This window comes from Cariama cristata, unplaced genomic scaffold (genome assembly GCF_000690535.1).
Source record: "Cariama cristata isolate BGI_N322 unplaced genomic scaffold, ASM69053v1 scaffold8274, whole genome shotgun sequence".
In the NCBI taxonomy this organism is placed as follows: domain Eukaryota; kingdom Metazoa; phylum Chordata; class Aves; order Cariamiformes; family Cariamidae; genus Cariama; species Cariama cristata.
In genome coordinates this window covers 8,629-23,348 of record NW_009614631.1, presented here as the reverse complement: position 1 = coordinate 23,348, position 14,720 = coordinate 8,629, and the positions used below count along the sequence as shown (strand labels likewise).

At 38.9% G+C, this 14,720-nt stretch overlaps 1 protein-coding gene across 1 annotated transcript; it reads right to left on the bottom strand.

Annotated features, from left to right (window-relative positions):
• Window positions 1-475: 475 nt before the first annotated feature.
• Window positions 476-13,832, bottom strand: TECR (trans-2,3-enoyl-CoA reductase; the record flags this gene model as incomplete). Its single annotated transcript, XM_009699492.1, has 12 exons — window positions 476-834; window positions 933-978; window positions 2,023-2,111; window positions 2,844-2,901; window positions 4,276-4,319; window positions 4,412-4,484; window positions 9,024-9,129; window positions 9,248-9,363; window positions 11,408-11,511; window positions 12,817-12,861; window positions 13,198-13,249; window positions 13,743-13,832. Coding segments are annotated over 12 exons (951 nt in total), but the record flags the coding sequence as incomplete, so codon positions are not given.
• Window positions 13,833-14,720: the final 888 nt, after the last annotated feature.

Genomic DNA, 14,720 nt, shown 5'->3' with positions numbered 1-14,720 from the left:
CTGAACCTTATTTACTAGTATGCAATTTACTAATGAAGACGACCAAAAAGAAACAAACAAAAAACCCCAACAACACAAATACTACAAATACTCCTTACTTCAGATTCTTTTTGCAAATTAGGGGTTAGACCCAAATCAGGTATTTGAGATATTGCCTATTTCTTTATTCCAGGAACCATTCATATTCTTTGGTAATGTTATTTGTTACAAAGCACCTGCCTCCAGGCAGCACACTCTCTTTCCAAGTCAAAGGCAGCAGATCATGCAACTGTCTTCAGGCCAGCTGGCCATGCTGGCTGAACTGAGCTCTCCAGTAGTTAGCTGGTATGTCCTCCTTCCAATGTACTTATGTCTTGCAGAATGCCACTGCTAAATTTGGAGCTGCTTTTCAGCACAGACTTCTCAGTATCTCTGATCCATCAATCTAAATAGACTAGTACAGGAAAATCTAAGTCAATCAGGTTACAGTGAACTGTAGGGGCTTTTGACTACCAGCGGTGCAATGAAGACTTATTTTTTGAAGGTGCTTCTGAGTTGAGAATTCTTGAATGTAAGGAAGCGTAGCCTTCAAGTGTGTACAATTTCCCTCCACAGTGGAGATTCAACATGCACCAAAATCCTTTAAATTAATTCACTTATTTGGCAGGAGGTTTATGAGCTTTTTCTTCTTGAAGTTCTGTGCAATATCCAAATTAAACCTTTTTTCTTACAATAAAAAGGGAATAATTGGCATTCGAAGACTTGGATAATCCTTGAATTCTCGTAGGTAGGTGCAGTGTTTATCCTTTGCCCAGATTGTCATCTGAATGAAGCAAAGCAAGGTGAACAGCCCCACTGGAAGGAAGGGAGAAAAAGATACATTTCATTATCAGATTAAAAACACACTGTCATTGCTGACATTGCTCAGGATGAAGTACCAAAACATCACTCACCTGGAACACACTGAGTCATGATAGTGAAACTGATCCAGGTCCCCACCTGTTTTGGTCAAGGAAATTTAAAATATTTCTGGTGACAGCATTTGCATTTATGTCTCTATTGATCAAAACCAACCTTGTCCTAGTATAGGTAAATAAAAAAGCCAAGGTCAGCGAGATCAATTTCTAGTGTTAATAACCTTTAGCCAAAAAGGTGAACACTGCCTTATTATCATAAATAAAACCTTTGTGTTTGCTTCCATAGCTATTATCATGACAAAATTTTAAGCCTGACAACATAATGTCCTTTCCATTTCTCTGCCTAATTTGTATTTGTCACACCTCCATCAGTGCTAGGAATGGTAACTTTCTATAGTCTAAGGCCAAATGCTGTTCTCATTAACGTCTGTTAATCTCCACAAGGTAAAACCTGATGCTGTCCTGCTCTGCAAGACTGCATTTTACACTGGGTTGCACTGGTTTTAACTGCTTTTGAACTGAGTCAGGAGTTTGGCTCCTGATTAAGGAATATGAAGCAATAAACTGATTCAAGCTTCTAAAGCAGTCACCATCAACACAGGCGACTGTAGAACTTAAGAAAAAGGGGGAGAAGACCTGGGCCTATTTTCTCTACCACAGCATCTTCTATTCATCTATTTCCCCATTTTCTCTACCACAATATCTTCTATTCATCTGCCCGCTATCTCCTGCGTACTGTGATATTCCAGGGCTCTCTCATATCATAAATCCACCAGATGCCCCCATCCCCTCACTGCAACACACATTCAGTGGCAATCTCCCTGTTCCTGTCTGCAAAATTTGCATGGCTTTAAAGTGTACCTGTCTTGTCTAGCAGCAAACACTGAAGCATAAGCCCAGGGTCTGGGCTGTCTAAGGTTAGCCCCTAAGTACCGCCTCGGGCAGGGTGGGGGGGGGAGAACAGACAAGTTCCTGTCTGCAATCTGATTTCATGGGGTTTAGGGGAGGAGGGGAAATGGATTGAGCTGAACTGTTTCAGAGGTTTCTTCCATGTTTAACATTCCAAAAGAAATGAAAATATATTCAGCAAAACTAAAATCCGAACATCTTGTTTGAAAATACATACCTCATATGTATAGTTAGGGCAAGATACAAAGAAAAACAGCCATGTGAAAGGATTCTTTGTTGGATATGGGATCTTACGGGTTTTGGATCCTATAGATTAGAAAACAAATCACAAAATATTCACAGTCCTAAATATATTGTTTCCTATAAAGACAACCTAACTCTGCCTACTCCTGTGTCTCATCACTGTCAGAGGGACAAGTAGGATGTGGGAAAACAGGATGTCCTCTGGAACCAGAAGGAATAGGATAACTGTGAGGAAATGTTCTGGGCATTAGAAAGTCACCTACATATGCCTTTGATCACAGTCTCTCCAGTAAGAAAAGGCACCTCAAGTTTTAGATTTAGAAGTTAAAGATTTTCTCAGATTGTCACAGAATGGGATTTTAGAATTCATAGTTGATAGCTGTAAGATGTTTGGCTCATGCCCAAGGAACCCCGGCCTGCACAGAGATCTTGTGCCCCCTGTAGAAGCCAGTGAAATTACTTCCCCTTGCTCACCAAAGCCTAACTTATGCTAGCACTGTTTCCTTTGGCACTGCCAGTGTAACTAATAAAACTGCTTCCCCCAACACAACCTGGCCCTAACCAATAAAAGTTACAGTAAGATAAAAAGTGCTGTTTAACAGTCTAGTGTTGGATTCCTTGCGCTGTCTGATCTCCCCTAGAATCCAGTCTTTACAGTGCTGAGCAACCTGTGCTCCCACAGCAGTCAGCTGGCGGGTATCAATGCCCTCCAGGATCAGGTCTTTCATGAGGTAGAGTAACTGTAGAAGCACTGAATGGCTGCACAAAAGTAAAAAATGATAGTGCAATTTTTACCATTTCTCCGGAGGTCACTGAGTGCAACATGAATGGAAAAGTTTCCAGCTTCACACAGCTGCAAGAAAGAGCATGACAGAGTTAAAAATGTGGTTCTCTTAACTGTTCTTCCTTTTGTTATTTCCTGGGGTACTTTAAAAAAAAAGAAAAGAATCTATTATAAACATAATAAATATCCTTAACCAAGATTGCTGTCTGACAGGAAGATGGAATGTCTTTCTCCAAATATGAGTCCATATTACACTCTGTTATATAATTATGTTACTTGCCAGCAAATGTGGACTCTGTGTCCAAAAGAACAAATTTACTACTTATATAATCCCCATGAGATCTAAAGGCACTAAACCAAAGGGGATAAAAGTAAACCCAGGAGACACTTGCTTTATCTTTTGGTTATTCTTATGTCTTTAAAAACACCCCAAAAAATGATTTGGATGGTTTTGGTTTCTCAAAAGTTATTAAAATCCCAAGGAAGATATGGGTGGGACTCTAAGTAAAGTTTTCTTCTCTAGAGTATAACTGATATGAATCATGAAATATAATTGACCCAGCTTCCTCCACTGGTTTTAAATAATGCTTCCCCAATCAATTATGCAGAAAGGGTATTGAAAAGACCCATTTATACAATTATTAACCATCTCCAGTGTCTGCAAAGCATAACTATTAAAGCAAATGACTGGTGGTTAGAGCTCCTGAGTTTTATTCCCAGCTCTGTGCTTTCAGTTATGTAGTCTCTCTATAAAATGGGAATAGATTATGAACTCACAGAATTTTCATGCTAGGAAGCTGCTTTGAGATCCTGCAGTCACTGACGATTAGTTTCTCAAAGCAAGCTGATGTTCTAAACAAGCTACACATACATAGGAAAAACGGGTACATCTGTGTTGGCTACACGAACGTTGCTTCTGCGTGTATGAAAAGTTCCTAGGCACTGTGAGAATGAACAGACAGTGACTTAAGAATTTTGCTTCATAAGGAAAGCTGTAAAAAAATTCTGAAGCCCAGCAAAATGAACCTCTCTTCCTGGAAATTATTAGCAACATAGTTTCTTAGTTGGCCAGTTATCTGAGTTTTATGATCTGTTGTGATTCTTAACACTCAATGAACAGTTCACAAAACCAACTTACTGGCTTTTAAACACAGTATCACAAACTCATAGTTCCAGGATTCTTTTAAAGATTATGAGAGATCATCTCAGCAGATAAAGATCCCAGTCTTGGAATCTATACTGAATCAAAATCTTCCCTTGTGTACCAGATCACACTAAAAATAGACAGATTTATCTGTTCTGCATGCAAGTGTTCAGCTTTAGTAGTATGTCCCAAGTATTCAAGTTCTAAGTATTTGTGTATCCTACTCACTTGTCCACTTACACAGCATAAGAAATAATGCAACATGTTTTAGCATTTTACGAAAAGAGCAACAAACCTACCAGAAACATGATCACAGCAATATTTATCTGTTTTTTCCCATAGGCTATTAAAAAAAAAAAAAGTTTACATGTGATTAGTACTAATATACAGACACATAAGTACTTAAATCATATTGAGGGCTGTTTTGCTACTTACAAGGAGGAGTGTAAAGAGGATGATTGATGTAATAAGCAAGCCAAGCTGCAAATCCCCAGTAATACAGGCAGTTCTGAAAAACAGGGAATTTTTATTTGTTTTAGTACAATCCTCTAGGCCAGTATTCACTGCAAGGACCGCTGATAACAATGAATTGGGCTGATCCTTCAAGTTGCTGATAATACAACAAAAAATTACAATACTAACTGTGTAAGGTGGGAGCAGACAACAGGAAAAAACAGGGAGGAAGTAGTGCTCATAGAGTAAGGTTTCCTCTCAGATATCTTGAGCTGTTAAGTTTATAAGCAGTTTTAGAAAGTATGATCATACTAGTGAAAACAAATTTATCTTCTCTGGCAAGCCATTGGCCAAAGATGAAGTGCCATACAGACTGTATGTTAAAGAGAGACTTGTCTTGCTCACCCCTGAGACTTTGTAAAACCAGATTTAGGCACTGTGCTTTCTTCCTTGCTTATTACTTTGTATTGCCCAATCTCTTGCCTTTCCTCTTCTCCTTCACCCCATCAGTTTTCTTTCTTTCCTATACTTTAACTTTTCCTACCTAAAGTCATCATGCCTGACACTTTCCTCTGCCCTTTCACTGTGATACCATTAGTTTGTCCCTTTTGCTGCTGTCCTTGGCTTTCTGTGATCCAGCTTCCATTCTCTAAACTCTGATACCACAGCTGTCACTAATGGCTGTACTGACTCATTCCTGACCAATCTCAGAGCTGTTCACAGGCTTCATCCATGAAAAAAAAACTATTTACAATGACAGTCTCTACCTCTTGTTTGGTTTTCCTGGCCCTGTCTCTTGTGGTTTTCCTTCTAACACCCATTGCTGCTTCAGTATCTTGGTGACAGGTTATCTTCTCCCTCCTTATATATCTGTAGGTAGGAGGGAGGCCCTTTCTTGGCCCATTCCTCTTCCTCTATGCTCTCATGTCTAGAAGCCATTCTCTTGCAGATAGACTTTAATCCTTGTTGACAGTTCATAAATTTGCCTCTCATCAGTTGAGATATCTTCCTTTATCAAAGCTAGTGCCTCAGTTTTTAATGTTTTAGGGCATGTTTGGTTATCACCTGGACTTCAGCAAGACCAAAAGTGAGCTCTTTATCTTCCTTTCACCACTTCTCCTGTTCTTTTCCTTCCCCTTATCTTTCCTTCCCTCCTGTTTTCACTGTGAAGTAAAACACCGATCCTCTTACTCTTTCTGATGGTTCTTTTTTCCTTGTCTTCCAATAGGTTCACATACCTCAGACATTTCTAGGTCTTTCTGCTTTCTGCTTCACAGATTTCCTTTCCTGCTCACACAGCCAAAATTCTTACCCAAGGCTGTTTTTTTCTGACTGGTTTAACTTTTTTTCTTTGGCTTTGAATTTTGCAGCCTTTTTCCCCTGTATATAGCAGAAATGCATTTCTAGCAACAATACCCCCAAAAGGTGATTACCTCAGCCTCTGCAACCCACACTAGCTGACTGCAGTGTCTGATGGTCCATTTTTCTGAAAATGCTGGTGAGGGGTAAGCCCCTCCATCTGCTGCAAACAGTTATATCAAACATTCTGTTGCATTTCCACTTTCTTTTCAGACTTAACTGAACCATTGAAGTGCCCAGAGACCTCAGACAAAATGGACACCCTTTTGGGTATGCTATAATACAACCATATAGTATGTCCTTGCTCTGACATTATATATTAGTAAATAACTGATGAAAAAAAGCAAATTATTAACTAATAATTACAGATCAGGTGTGGCAAAAGAGCAGAGAAATTCTGTGACAACTTCCCTTTTCCCTAGGAAAAGCAGCAGAGCCAGAAGAATGACTCCGGTGAGGAACATTCTAGTTAGTTAGTGTCCTGTCCATAAACTACTGCTTACTCCCTAACACTAGCTTGTTCCATCATCACCTACAATTTACTAACTGCTGTACAAACTTAGGTGGAAACAGTTTCTTGTCATCTTGGCATCTTATGAAGAGCCGTTCCCTAACTTTGGGGCTTGGCATAGAATGGATCATATGGCAACGGATTTCAGTAAATTAAAATAAAATAAATAAATAATCATGGCTCAGCTCCCAATAATACGTGCTGTAATTAAACTGAACAAGTACTATTCATCCAAAGAACATGATTTACTGCAATGGTATCCCTCAGTTACAAGAAAAGGAGCTTTAAGATGAGTGGAGTCTGCCACTGCTAAGGTCCTTGGCCGTAGCAACTACAAATGTCCAGCTGCCACTAGAAGCCTTATTGCTCACGCAGAAGCCTCCAGTGAGGTTCAGATAGGAACAGCAGAGTACGTAAACTCAGTTGAAGAAAAGAAATTGTTTCTGTGAATCTTTCATATTCCAGGTGAATAATAAAGCTTTACAACAATCTCTTATAAAAAGATTTTGTGGATCAAGTTCAGATATTGCAGGAATCCCATAAATAAATTATTCCTAAGTTTACAAAGTTATGGTTAGGGTTTTTGTCTTTTCTACTCCAACTGATGATCCCTATGATGATCAAAACTATTTCTTAATGCCCTGCCTATGTTTATTCATGACCAGCATGTACGCTTCTGTTCGTCTCGTTATATTGTCTTCTGGTTTAAACGGTATTTCTTTAGGTCTAGTGTTTTCTTTCCTCCAGATGTTTTTATAGAAAGTGACAATATCCCTTCTTTTTACCCATGAAAATGTTCAGTAAGACCAGTCACAAGACTAATCTTTGAGGAATTCCACTGGTACCTCCCTATTATTAAGGGTCTGACAGAACCTCTTCTGGTACAACCACGATCATCTTTCCTTTAGTTAGTTCCTTTATCACCACACAATTTTTGTATTAATCCCTATCTTATTCACCCTGAGCCAGTTGTTTACTAAGTCCAGATAAATCAGGTATTCTACTTTTCCATTGCCTAGAAAAATGTATCTTAGAAGGAATTATACTATGTTAGTATAGCATGAACTGCTTTTGGTGAACCCCTGCTGCATTTTATGGCATCATTTATTCCTATTTTCATTTGGTAAACAAAGGATGAAAATCACAAATCTCATCAATTCTTGTCTCAGATCTCTGCTTACTGAGACTGAAGTGTCTCTTGTTAAAGGTAGCATTCCATTGCGCTTAGGAAACAAGCTATCTGTATCTGCTATGTATGTGATCAAACACTTAAATGAGAAGCTTTGTCTACCATCTGTATGTGAGAGAAAAAAGGGAAGAGGATGTGGTCTTTTTCTCACTGGCACAATTTTGGAGTAACACCACCAAAGTCAATGAAATTATAAAAGCAAATCAAACCCAAGCACTGCTAAGCAGGTAGAAGAAGAACTGTGAGCAACTTTACACATGAAAGCAAGTACCACCAACCCAGAAGGTGGAAAAGTAGAAGTGATCAGAATGACTGGTACAAATGTCAATTTTAGCAACAACAGTTTGTATGGCCTGAAAGGAATGAGTAGCTGTCAGAGATGGCAGTGAGAAAATGAAGATTTATCACACTGTACGGATTCTTTTTCAAGGTAAAGTTGCTCATTTATCTGCTGTTTAGCATGCATTAGCTATCATTGTGTCAAGAATAAGTCCTTAAGATCTGCTAGCCTTTTAACAACCCCTGCACTCTTTTGTTGCAGAAAACACAGTAAATTGCTAGGGATGATTCTTTCTGAGGGCCACTGCTCAACTACAGACCCTCCTTCCGTTTAGAAAGCATGAAGCTATCGCCAGAACTACCAGCGCTGCTGCACAGTCGTAAGGAGTTAGCCACAAGGTACAGCTTCAGCTGCTGGGAGTATCACTGCCATAACGCAAATTCCAAGGGACTGTCTAAATACCAGATGTTAAATACCTCAATGCTGATACTATACGCTTTTCCAGTTGTAGATGATAATCTCCTGTCTTCCTGAGTATAAAGGGTATTTTTGAATACCAGTGTGTACTCTGTTGCCAACATTGGGGTTGGACTAGATGATCCTTAAAGGTCCCTTCCAGCCCAAAGCATTCTATGGTTCTATGATTTATAAAATAACTACAGCCCATGCATAACTACACAGTCCACTTTCGCAGACATCTAGGAAATAGAGGGTCTGCATCTCAACAGCTGCCCTATGCCACAGAAGCAGTGGTAACATTAGGGAGTGCTCCTGCGGGAGCAGAAAAAGCACAACCACCAAGCTGCTTTGACTGGATCAAAGGTAAATTATCAGTTGCTTAACAGCAAAGAGAGTGTTAGGGGCAAAGAAAATGCAAAATGACTGTTAGGAAAAGTAGATTTTTTTTGAAAAAAAGAAACCCTCCCAACATTGTGCCTGCCTGTGCTATCTTAAAAGTTAACACTGTTATTAAAACTTTCACACAAGGAGCTAGCTGAGTGAAAAGGAAGGGTATGCTGAAGGTTTAAAATTCTAAAAGAGCAATGAGACTACTATAACATGAATAACAGTATGGCAACATGTGGGTTATACAATAGCGACATTAAGAAATCTTTTGAAAGAACTACAGCTTTATGGGTGAGATTTGCTGTGCATTACAAAAGCCACACCAAAAAATCTGTGCTGCAGAGGCAGAGCATAGGTTGGCTAGGCTGGATTTGTAAGGGGGCTATGGATAGATTCTGGCACAATTTACCTTCACAATATTCCTCAGTGGCATAGTCCCATGGGAGAACCGATGAACAAATACTGTTTCAATCAACCTTTTGATGTAGTGGAAAGAATGGCAGATACATGCCAAGCTAGAAACAGCAAGACAAAAGCATTTAAGAGTGCTTAAAAAAACAAGTGTGGCAAGACATTTGGAATAAGACTACAATGCTAACAAGAAATACTGCTCAAGCCTGCAAACGGACTTACTTAACTACTGGATGCGGGCTTGATGTAAACCTCTCATCCAGTCCATAGACAAAAGGCATGCGGAAATAAAACAGAAAATAGATGAACAATGGACCTGTATATTCTATCAAAAATACCTGCAAAAAGAGAGAAAATAATTAGACAGCTGAATTAGATGATGGTTTTGCTTTGGTTTCTTTGAGATAACTAATGCAGTGGGATAAACATCTCCACTGACCCAGGATGGCATTTAGAGAGGCAGGGAGGGAATAGCAGGTTTGGGCTTGGGCTATGAAACTGGTAGACGAGCACATAAATGTTTTGCAATGCATTTGCCTCAGTTGCATACAAACAGCCATTGCCAGTGCAGCTACACAGTATGCGTATGAAACAATAATAATGGCAGCCAAGAGATCATGATAAATGTGCATGCATGTTACATCTACGCAGCTCTCGCCCTTCTCTTGCCCTCAAAAACTGTTGCTTTATTTTGGGTTAAAATGAAATTTGCTGAAAAATTTATCTTGAAAAAGAGGAGCTTTGTTTCTAATAAATGAATTTTGCTTAAACTGGAAACACAGCTTGTAAGTGTTCACAGGTGACCCCATCTGTATGAACAGTTAGCACAGCAGATGTCCCGGGAAACAATCAATTCATTCTGTGTTCAAACAATGTTTAATTTAAACACAAAGGGGGAAAAAGAAAAAAAAAAGGAGAAAAAAACCCAGAGGAAACCAAATAAGCTATTTTCTAACTTGATTTCATTTCAGATAGGTGTGCATTTCCTAGGAACATCACCTTAAATTGAAGTTAACTTCGGGCCAAACATTAACAGGTGAATTTTCTACACTTCTGTGAGGAAGGTAGGCACATACTTCATTTATGGAGAAAGAAGGGAAATTGGTTGTATTTCTGTCAAAAAAAACCAAACAACCAAAAAACAACCACTGTTTTCTCATGTGTTCAGAGTTATTTTGACACTCAGAAAAGCTGTGTTATCAACTTCTGTAACAATCAGCATTTTCTCCGGCAAAGGTCAGATTTGACTGTAGATGAGAATTTTGTCTTTTTTATTTGATAATACTGAAGTATTTCTTGGCTTACATTTGAACAAAATAGCTTGCAGGGCAGGGAGAGCAGAATGTAAAGGAAAGATTATGGAATGGCATAAGTCTGGTGTTACTCTGCACTGTGATATTTTGGTATATATTAATGCATGTGTGTCTTGGAGTCTACATTGCCATTAGAAGTTTTTGCCTGTCTTACTGTTTTTCTGGACTGTGTAATAGCTGCGCGATTTATTCAGCATTACATCCAAAGTAAAGATGTGAAGATTCAGTCTTGCAGAACATTTAACTTTTTAAATTTTACCTCCTAGGAATGTTGTCTTTGCTATTTGTCATTAACACAAGATTTTATTAATGTCTCATAGCTAAGAAATGGTAAATGTGCCTTTAAATTACGGGGTACTTTTCCCTTCATGCTGTGCTGTTTCATTAGAACTAGTGTAATATGTGCATCATGGACCCTCTGAAGAACTGGAAGGGTCATTGGTCACCTCACTGCATAAACAGCAGTGCTCTGTTGCCTGCTGAGTGAGTTGTGACAGAATTTGCATTAGAGCTAAGACAGTAAATATGCAAGGTCTTTTGGATGGCTGCCAATATTGCAGAAATTATCAGCTGTCATTAGACTTCGACTAGCATCCTGGGACGCAGCCACGTGCAGACAGCTAACTGATCTTACTTTCGTGCATTTTCATGCTGAAGTCACTTCAATTACTGACATGTGAAGTTGCTCACATGCCTCTTTGCAAGACGAACTGGTAGGAGTATAATCCTGATCTTTGTCAGGAGAGTCACGCAGGCCCTGTGAAGGAGATCCCCAGACTGATTTTGCAGTAGACATCTAAATCCAGTTGAAAACTTGCACTTTAGTTCAGTAGAGCCAACCCACCCTGCGGCAAGTTTTCCACTGTGGCTCTCCCAGGGAGCTAGGCATTCAGAATATCCTGTTACTGCTTTCCCTGATTAAATGAACTGAAGCAATGAGGACTCATTGCCTGCATCCACTCTCAGAGCAGGCACCATGCACAAATATTGGAGGGAAACAAAAAGTGATGTAAGGATTAATTATGGAAAAATAGCCACTAAAATGGCTCAGACTTGAAGCATAGCTCACCGTAGTCCATCCTATCTGTGGCCCTAAATCTTTAAAGTATAAGGTAGCAGTTGTGCCAACAGGGAGGTGCTGCAGGATTTCCTCATCCCTCAGGGACTTTCCTTCTGAGAAGGAAAGAAGTAATTACATCTCAGTGAAATTCAAGTCAACTTTGGTAGCATACTAGCTTTACATTGCACTTTAACCAATCTGTGAGATTCTTTGATGTGAAGTAGGTTTACTGGAATCTCATTAAACATTCTAAGAATGTTTATACTTGATTTTGATTTATCCCTGTAATCACATATAAGCCTGGATCTTCTATTCAGATCAAGACAGAATTCTCAATCCTATGTGCCTGCCTAGTCTAGTAGATTTGCTTCACCACTGCTACAGCAGAATTTGCTGATGGGTCACTGCCCTTTAATATAGTTCACTGACCTCCTAGTCAGCTGCACCTCCATCTCTCTCCTCTCTTTTCCTCTCTTCTCATTGCTCCTTGTCAGACAAACAGAAGCTAGGATAAGATAAGATTGGAAGGCTCTCCTACAGAGGTTTTCATTGCCTCCTTTTTTCCCCAACCAACCAGCTAGGAGGTGATTACACCAGACTTGAGCTACTCTCCAGAAGGCCAGCATTTTCTCATGGCAAGTCTCTCACCATAAGTCCATGGAGGAATCTGACAAGGTAGATCTTTGAAGAAGGAAATAAGATACTCATAAGCCTGTTTTCCATGGACAGATTCTATACAATGAACTAATCTTCACCAGCATACTTTTAAGGGACTGTTTAAATAAAATAATGCTTAATGGAAGCCAAAGAAGAAAGTACATTTTATACTGAATGCTAAAATGAATTAACAGTTTGGCAATTAGACTTTCTTTTGTGCACCCAGGCCATGTACTAAGAGGCTTTTAGTAGCAATCCCTACAACTGCATTAATGAAGTCAGCCAGCTGGCATCAGCTTTGTCAGCAAATCCTACATCCATGGCAATGTTTTGCATTAGCTTACCTCAAAAGAACTGTAATTCCTGCCTGAGAGCAGAGGATTATGTAAATTGATAGCTCCAACTCATAGCCCTTTTTAGTACGCCTAGCAGAGCATCACTGTGGAGATCATTTCACTGCAGCTAAGGGAAATTAGTCTAGATTCTGTGCTGCCTGTCTTGAAACCAAAAGTGCTCAGTAGTTAGAAAGTGGATTGGAAAAATGCACAGACTCGAGTTAATTACCAGGCACCAGGCACACTGGTGGAACTCTGTTCAATACTTTCAAAGAATTAAATTTGTTCTGCATTCTCTTCAGCCTTCATAGTGGTAATGAACATAGCTGGAAACTCATTCTTAAGAGCTAATACCCATGCAATGTACACCTTTTATGCCAGGCCCCTGCTCAATGCTTTGTTACTCTAGTCCTCACAAGTACTTACTTGGATCAAGTTTTATCGACTGCCTTGCTGGATACCACCAAGGATCTGTAAGACCATACAGAATTGTGCAATATACAATGTTTGGTTTAGATCATCCACTATTATAATAAATGCAACACAACAAGATAAGATTTAGTTAAAGATTTTTAGGAATATTTATTCAACATGAATATATGTGAGAAATTGTGCAGTAGAAAAAATGCAAGGATGTATCAGGATAGTATAAAAACACAATAGTGAAATCTCACTGTGATCGCATTCATGTGCAGGTTACTTAGCATTATGTATGTGTACATCACATGTTTCAAATGATGTAATTTTCTCCTATTTATACACTGGATATTCTGATGTGATGTGAACTGCTGCAAAAGTTATACTCACATAATTTATGGAACATCAATCTGATCTCCCTAATTGTGGCATTTGGTTCCACCTAGGCAACAAAAAATATTGCATATGTAATACAGATATTTTGAAGGACAACTGCTAGGTTAAGACTATTCAAGTAGAAATGTGACTCGAACGATGCAGCTGTATAACTTTCTTACAGGTGGCTAGGATTGGTATGGGTGATTCAAACTACTTCTTACAGGAAAAAGGGAGGACAATTTGTGACATCTGTTTCAGAGGCAGCTTCTCTAGCAGTGATCAAGAGTTACTACAACAGCAGTGCCTGGTTGAGGCTTATGAGTAAGACACAACTGGCACTATCTTAGTGAAGCAGCTGAAGTTGTGCTCTTTGCCCAAAAGCTCCTTCTGGAAATGGGCTGAAGTACCCTGTAATCAGTACAAAGTGTGCATAATCATTGCCTCTTCAGTGGCCAAGGAAAGGCTATCAGGAGACCCTTCATAAACACTAAGTTTACCTAAGAAATTTAGTAATTTTTAAATAGTCACCTAGCATTTTAAACAAATTTTTGGTTTACCTTATCTAGGAAGCATAGCTGTTTCTTTGTCTTCCAATCAAGGATTTCCACCTGATGATAGGACACAAAATGATAATTACTAATTATTGGCTAAATAATCTCTAAACTCTTAGTTGATTCCCAAATTCACAACCATTGTTCAGAGCGAGACACCGTTTTTCTCTGATCTGTGGACTGTCTTAGAAACACTTCTGATATGCTCAAGAGACAGTTTTAACCATAGCCAGGTTCTCAAAGCACTCTACTTGCCAAAAAAATCATATTCTTGCCAATTAAATTGTCTTCCTGGATATATTCAGAAGCAGAAGTAGCTAACTTATCGATCAAAACACATTGATGTGGAGTATTTTCTTATGCTAGAGCAAGAGGAACAAATAAGGGATAGAGAAGTTTCACAGGAATCACTAAAGAACAGAATTTTTATGATTTGTAAAACTAGACAGTTTGAGAAAAAAATTAAATATGCATATATATATGCATGTAAGCAAATATTCTGAGTGCATACAGCCTAAAGATTACTGTGCATTGTTCCCAGAATATTTTAATTGTAAAGAGAGTGGAAAACATCAGTGGACACAATGAACAAATGCAGCTAAAGATCTGGACTTCACAAATCTTTAAGAGGTTGTTAGAGGAATATTCAGTGTTACTCCTGCCTCTCAGATCACCTGTATTAGTAACTACATATTAGCATTTTATATTCCAAGCAGTGGTTTAGCTACAGCTCTAAAAAGAAAAGAGCAGTTTATTTCCATGATCAAATGGCACTTTGGCAAAAGGTTATGATTTTAATTAACAGCCAAGCAGAAAAGTCCCCAGACATTTCAAAGCCCAGTTGCAGCAGGCTAGCAAAACCTAAAATACAGTGATGGTGGTTTAATTTCATTTGTTCTTATCAAACACTGTAATGGAGCTCTGTGGTGTAGCTAAGAGTGAAAGTCCAAAGCTTATCTGTCACACTAAATGACTAGGGCTATC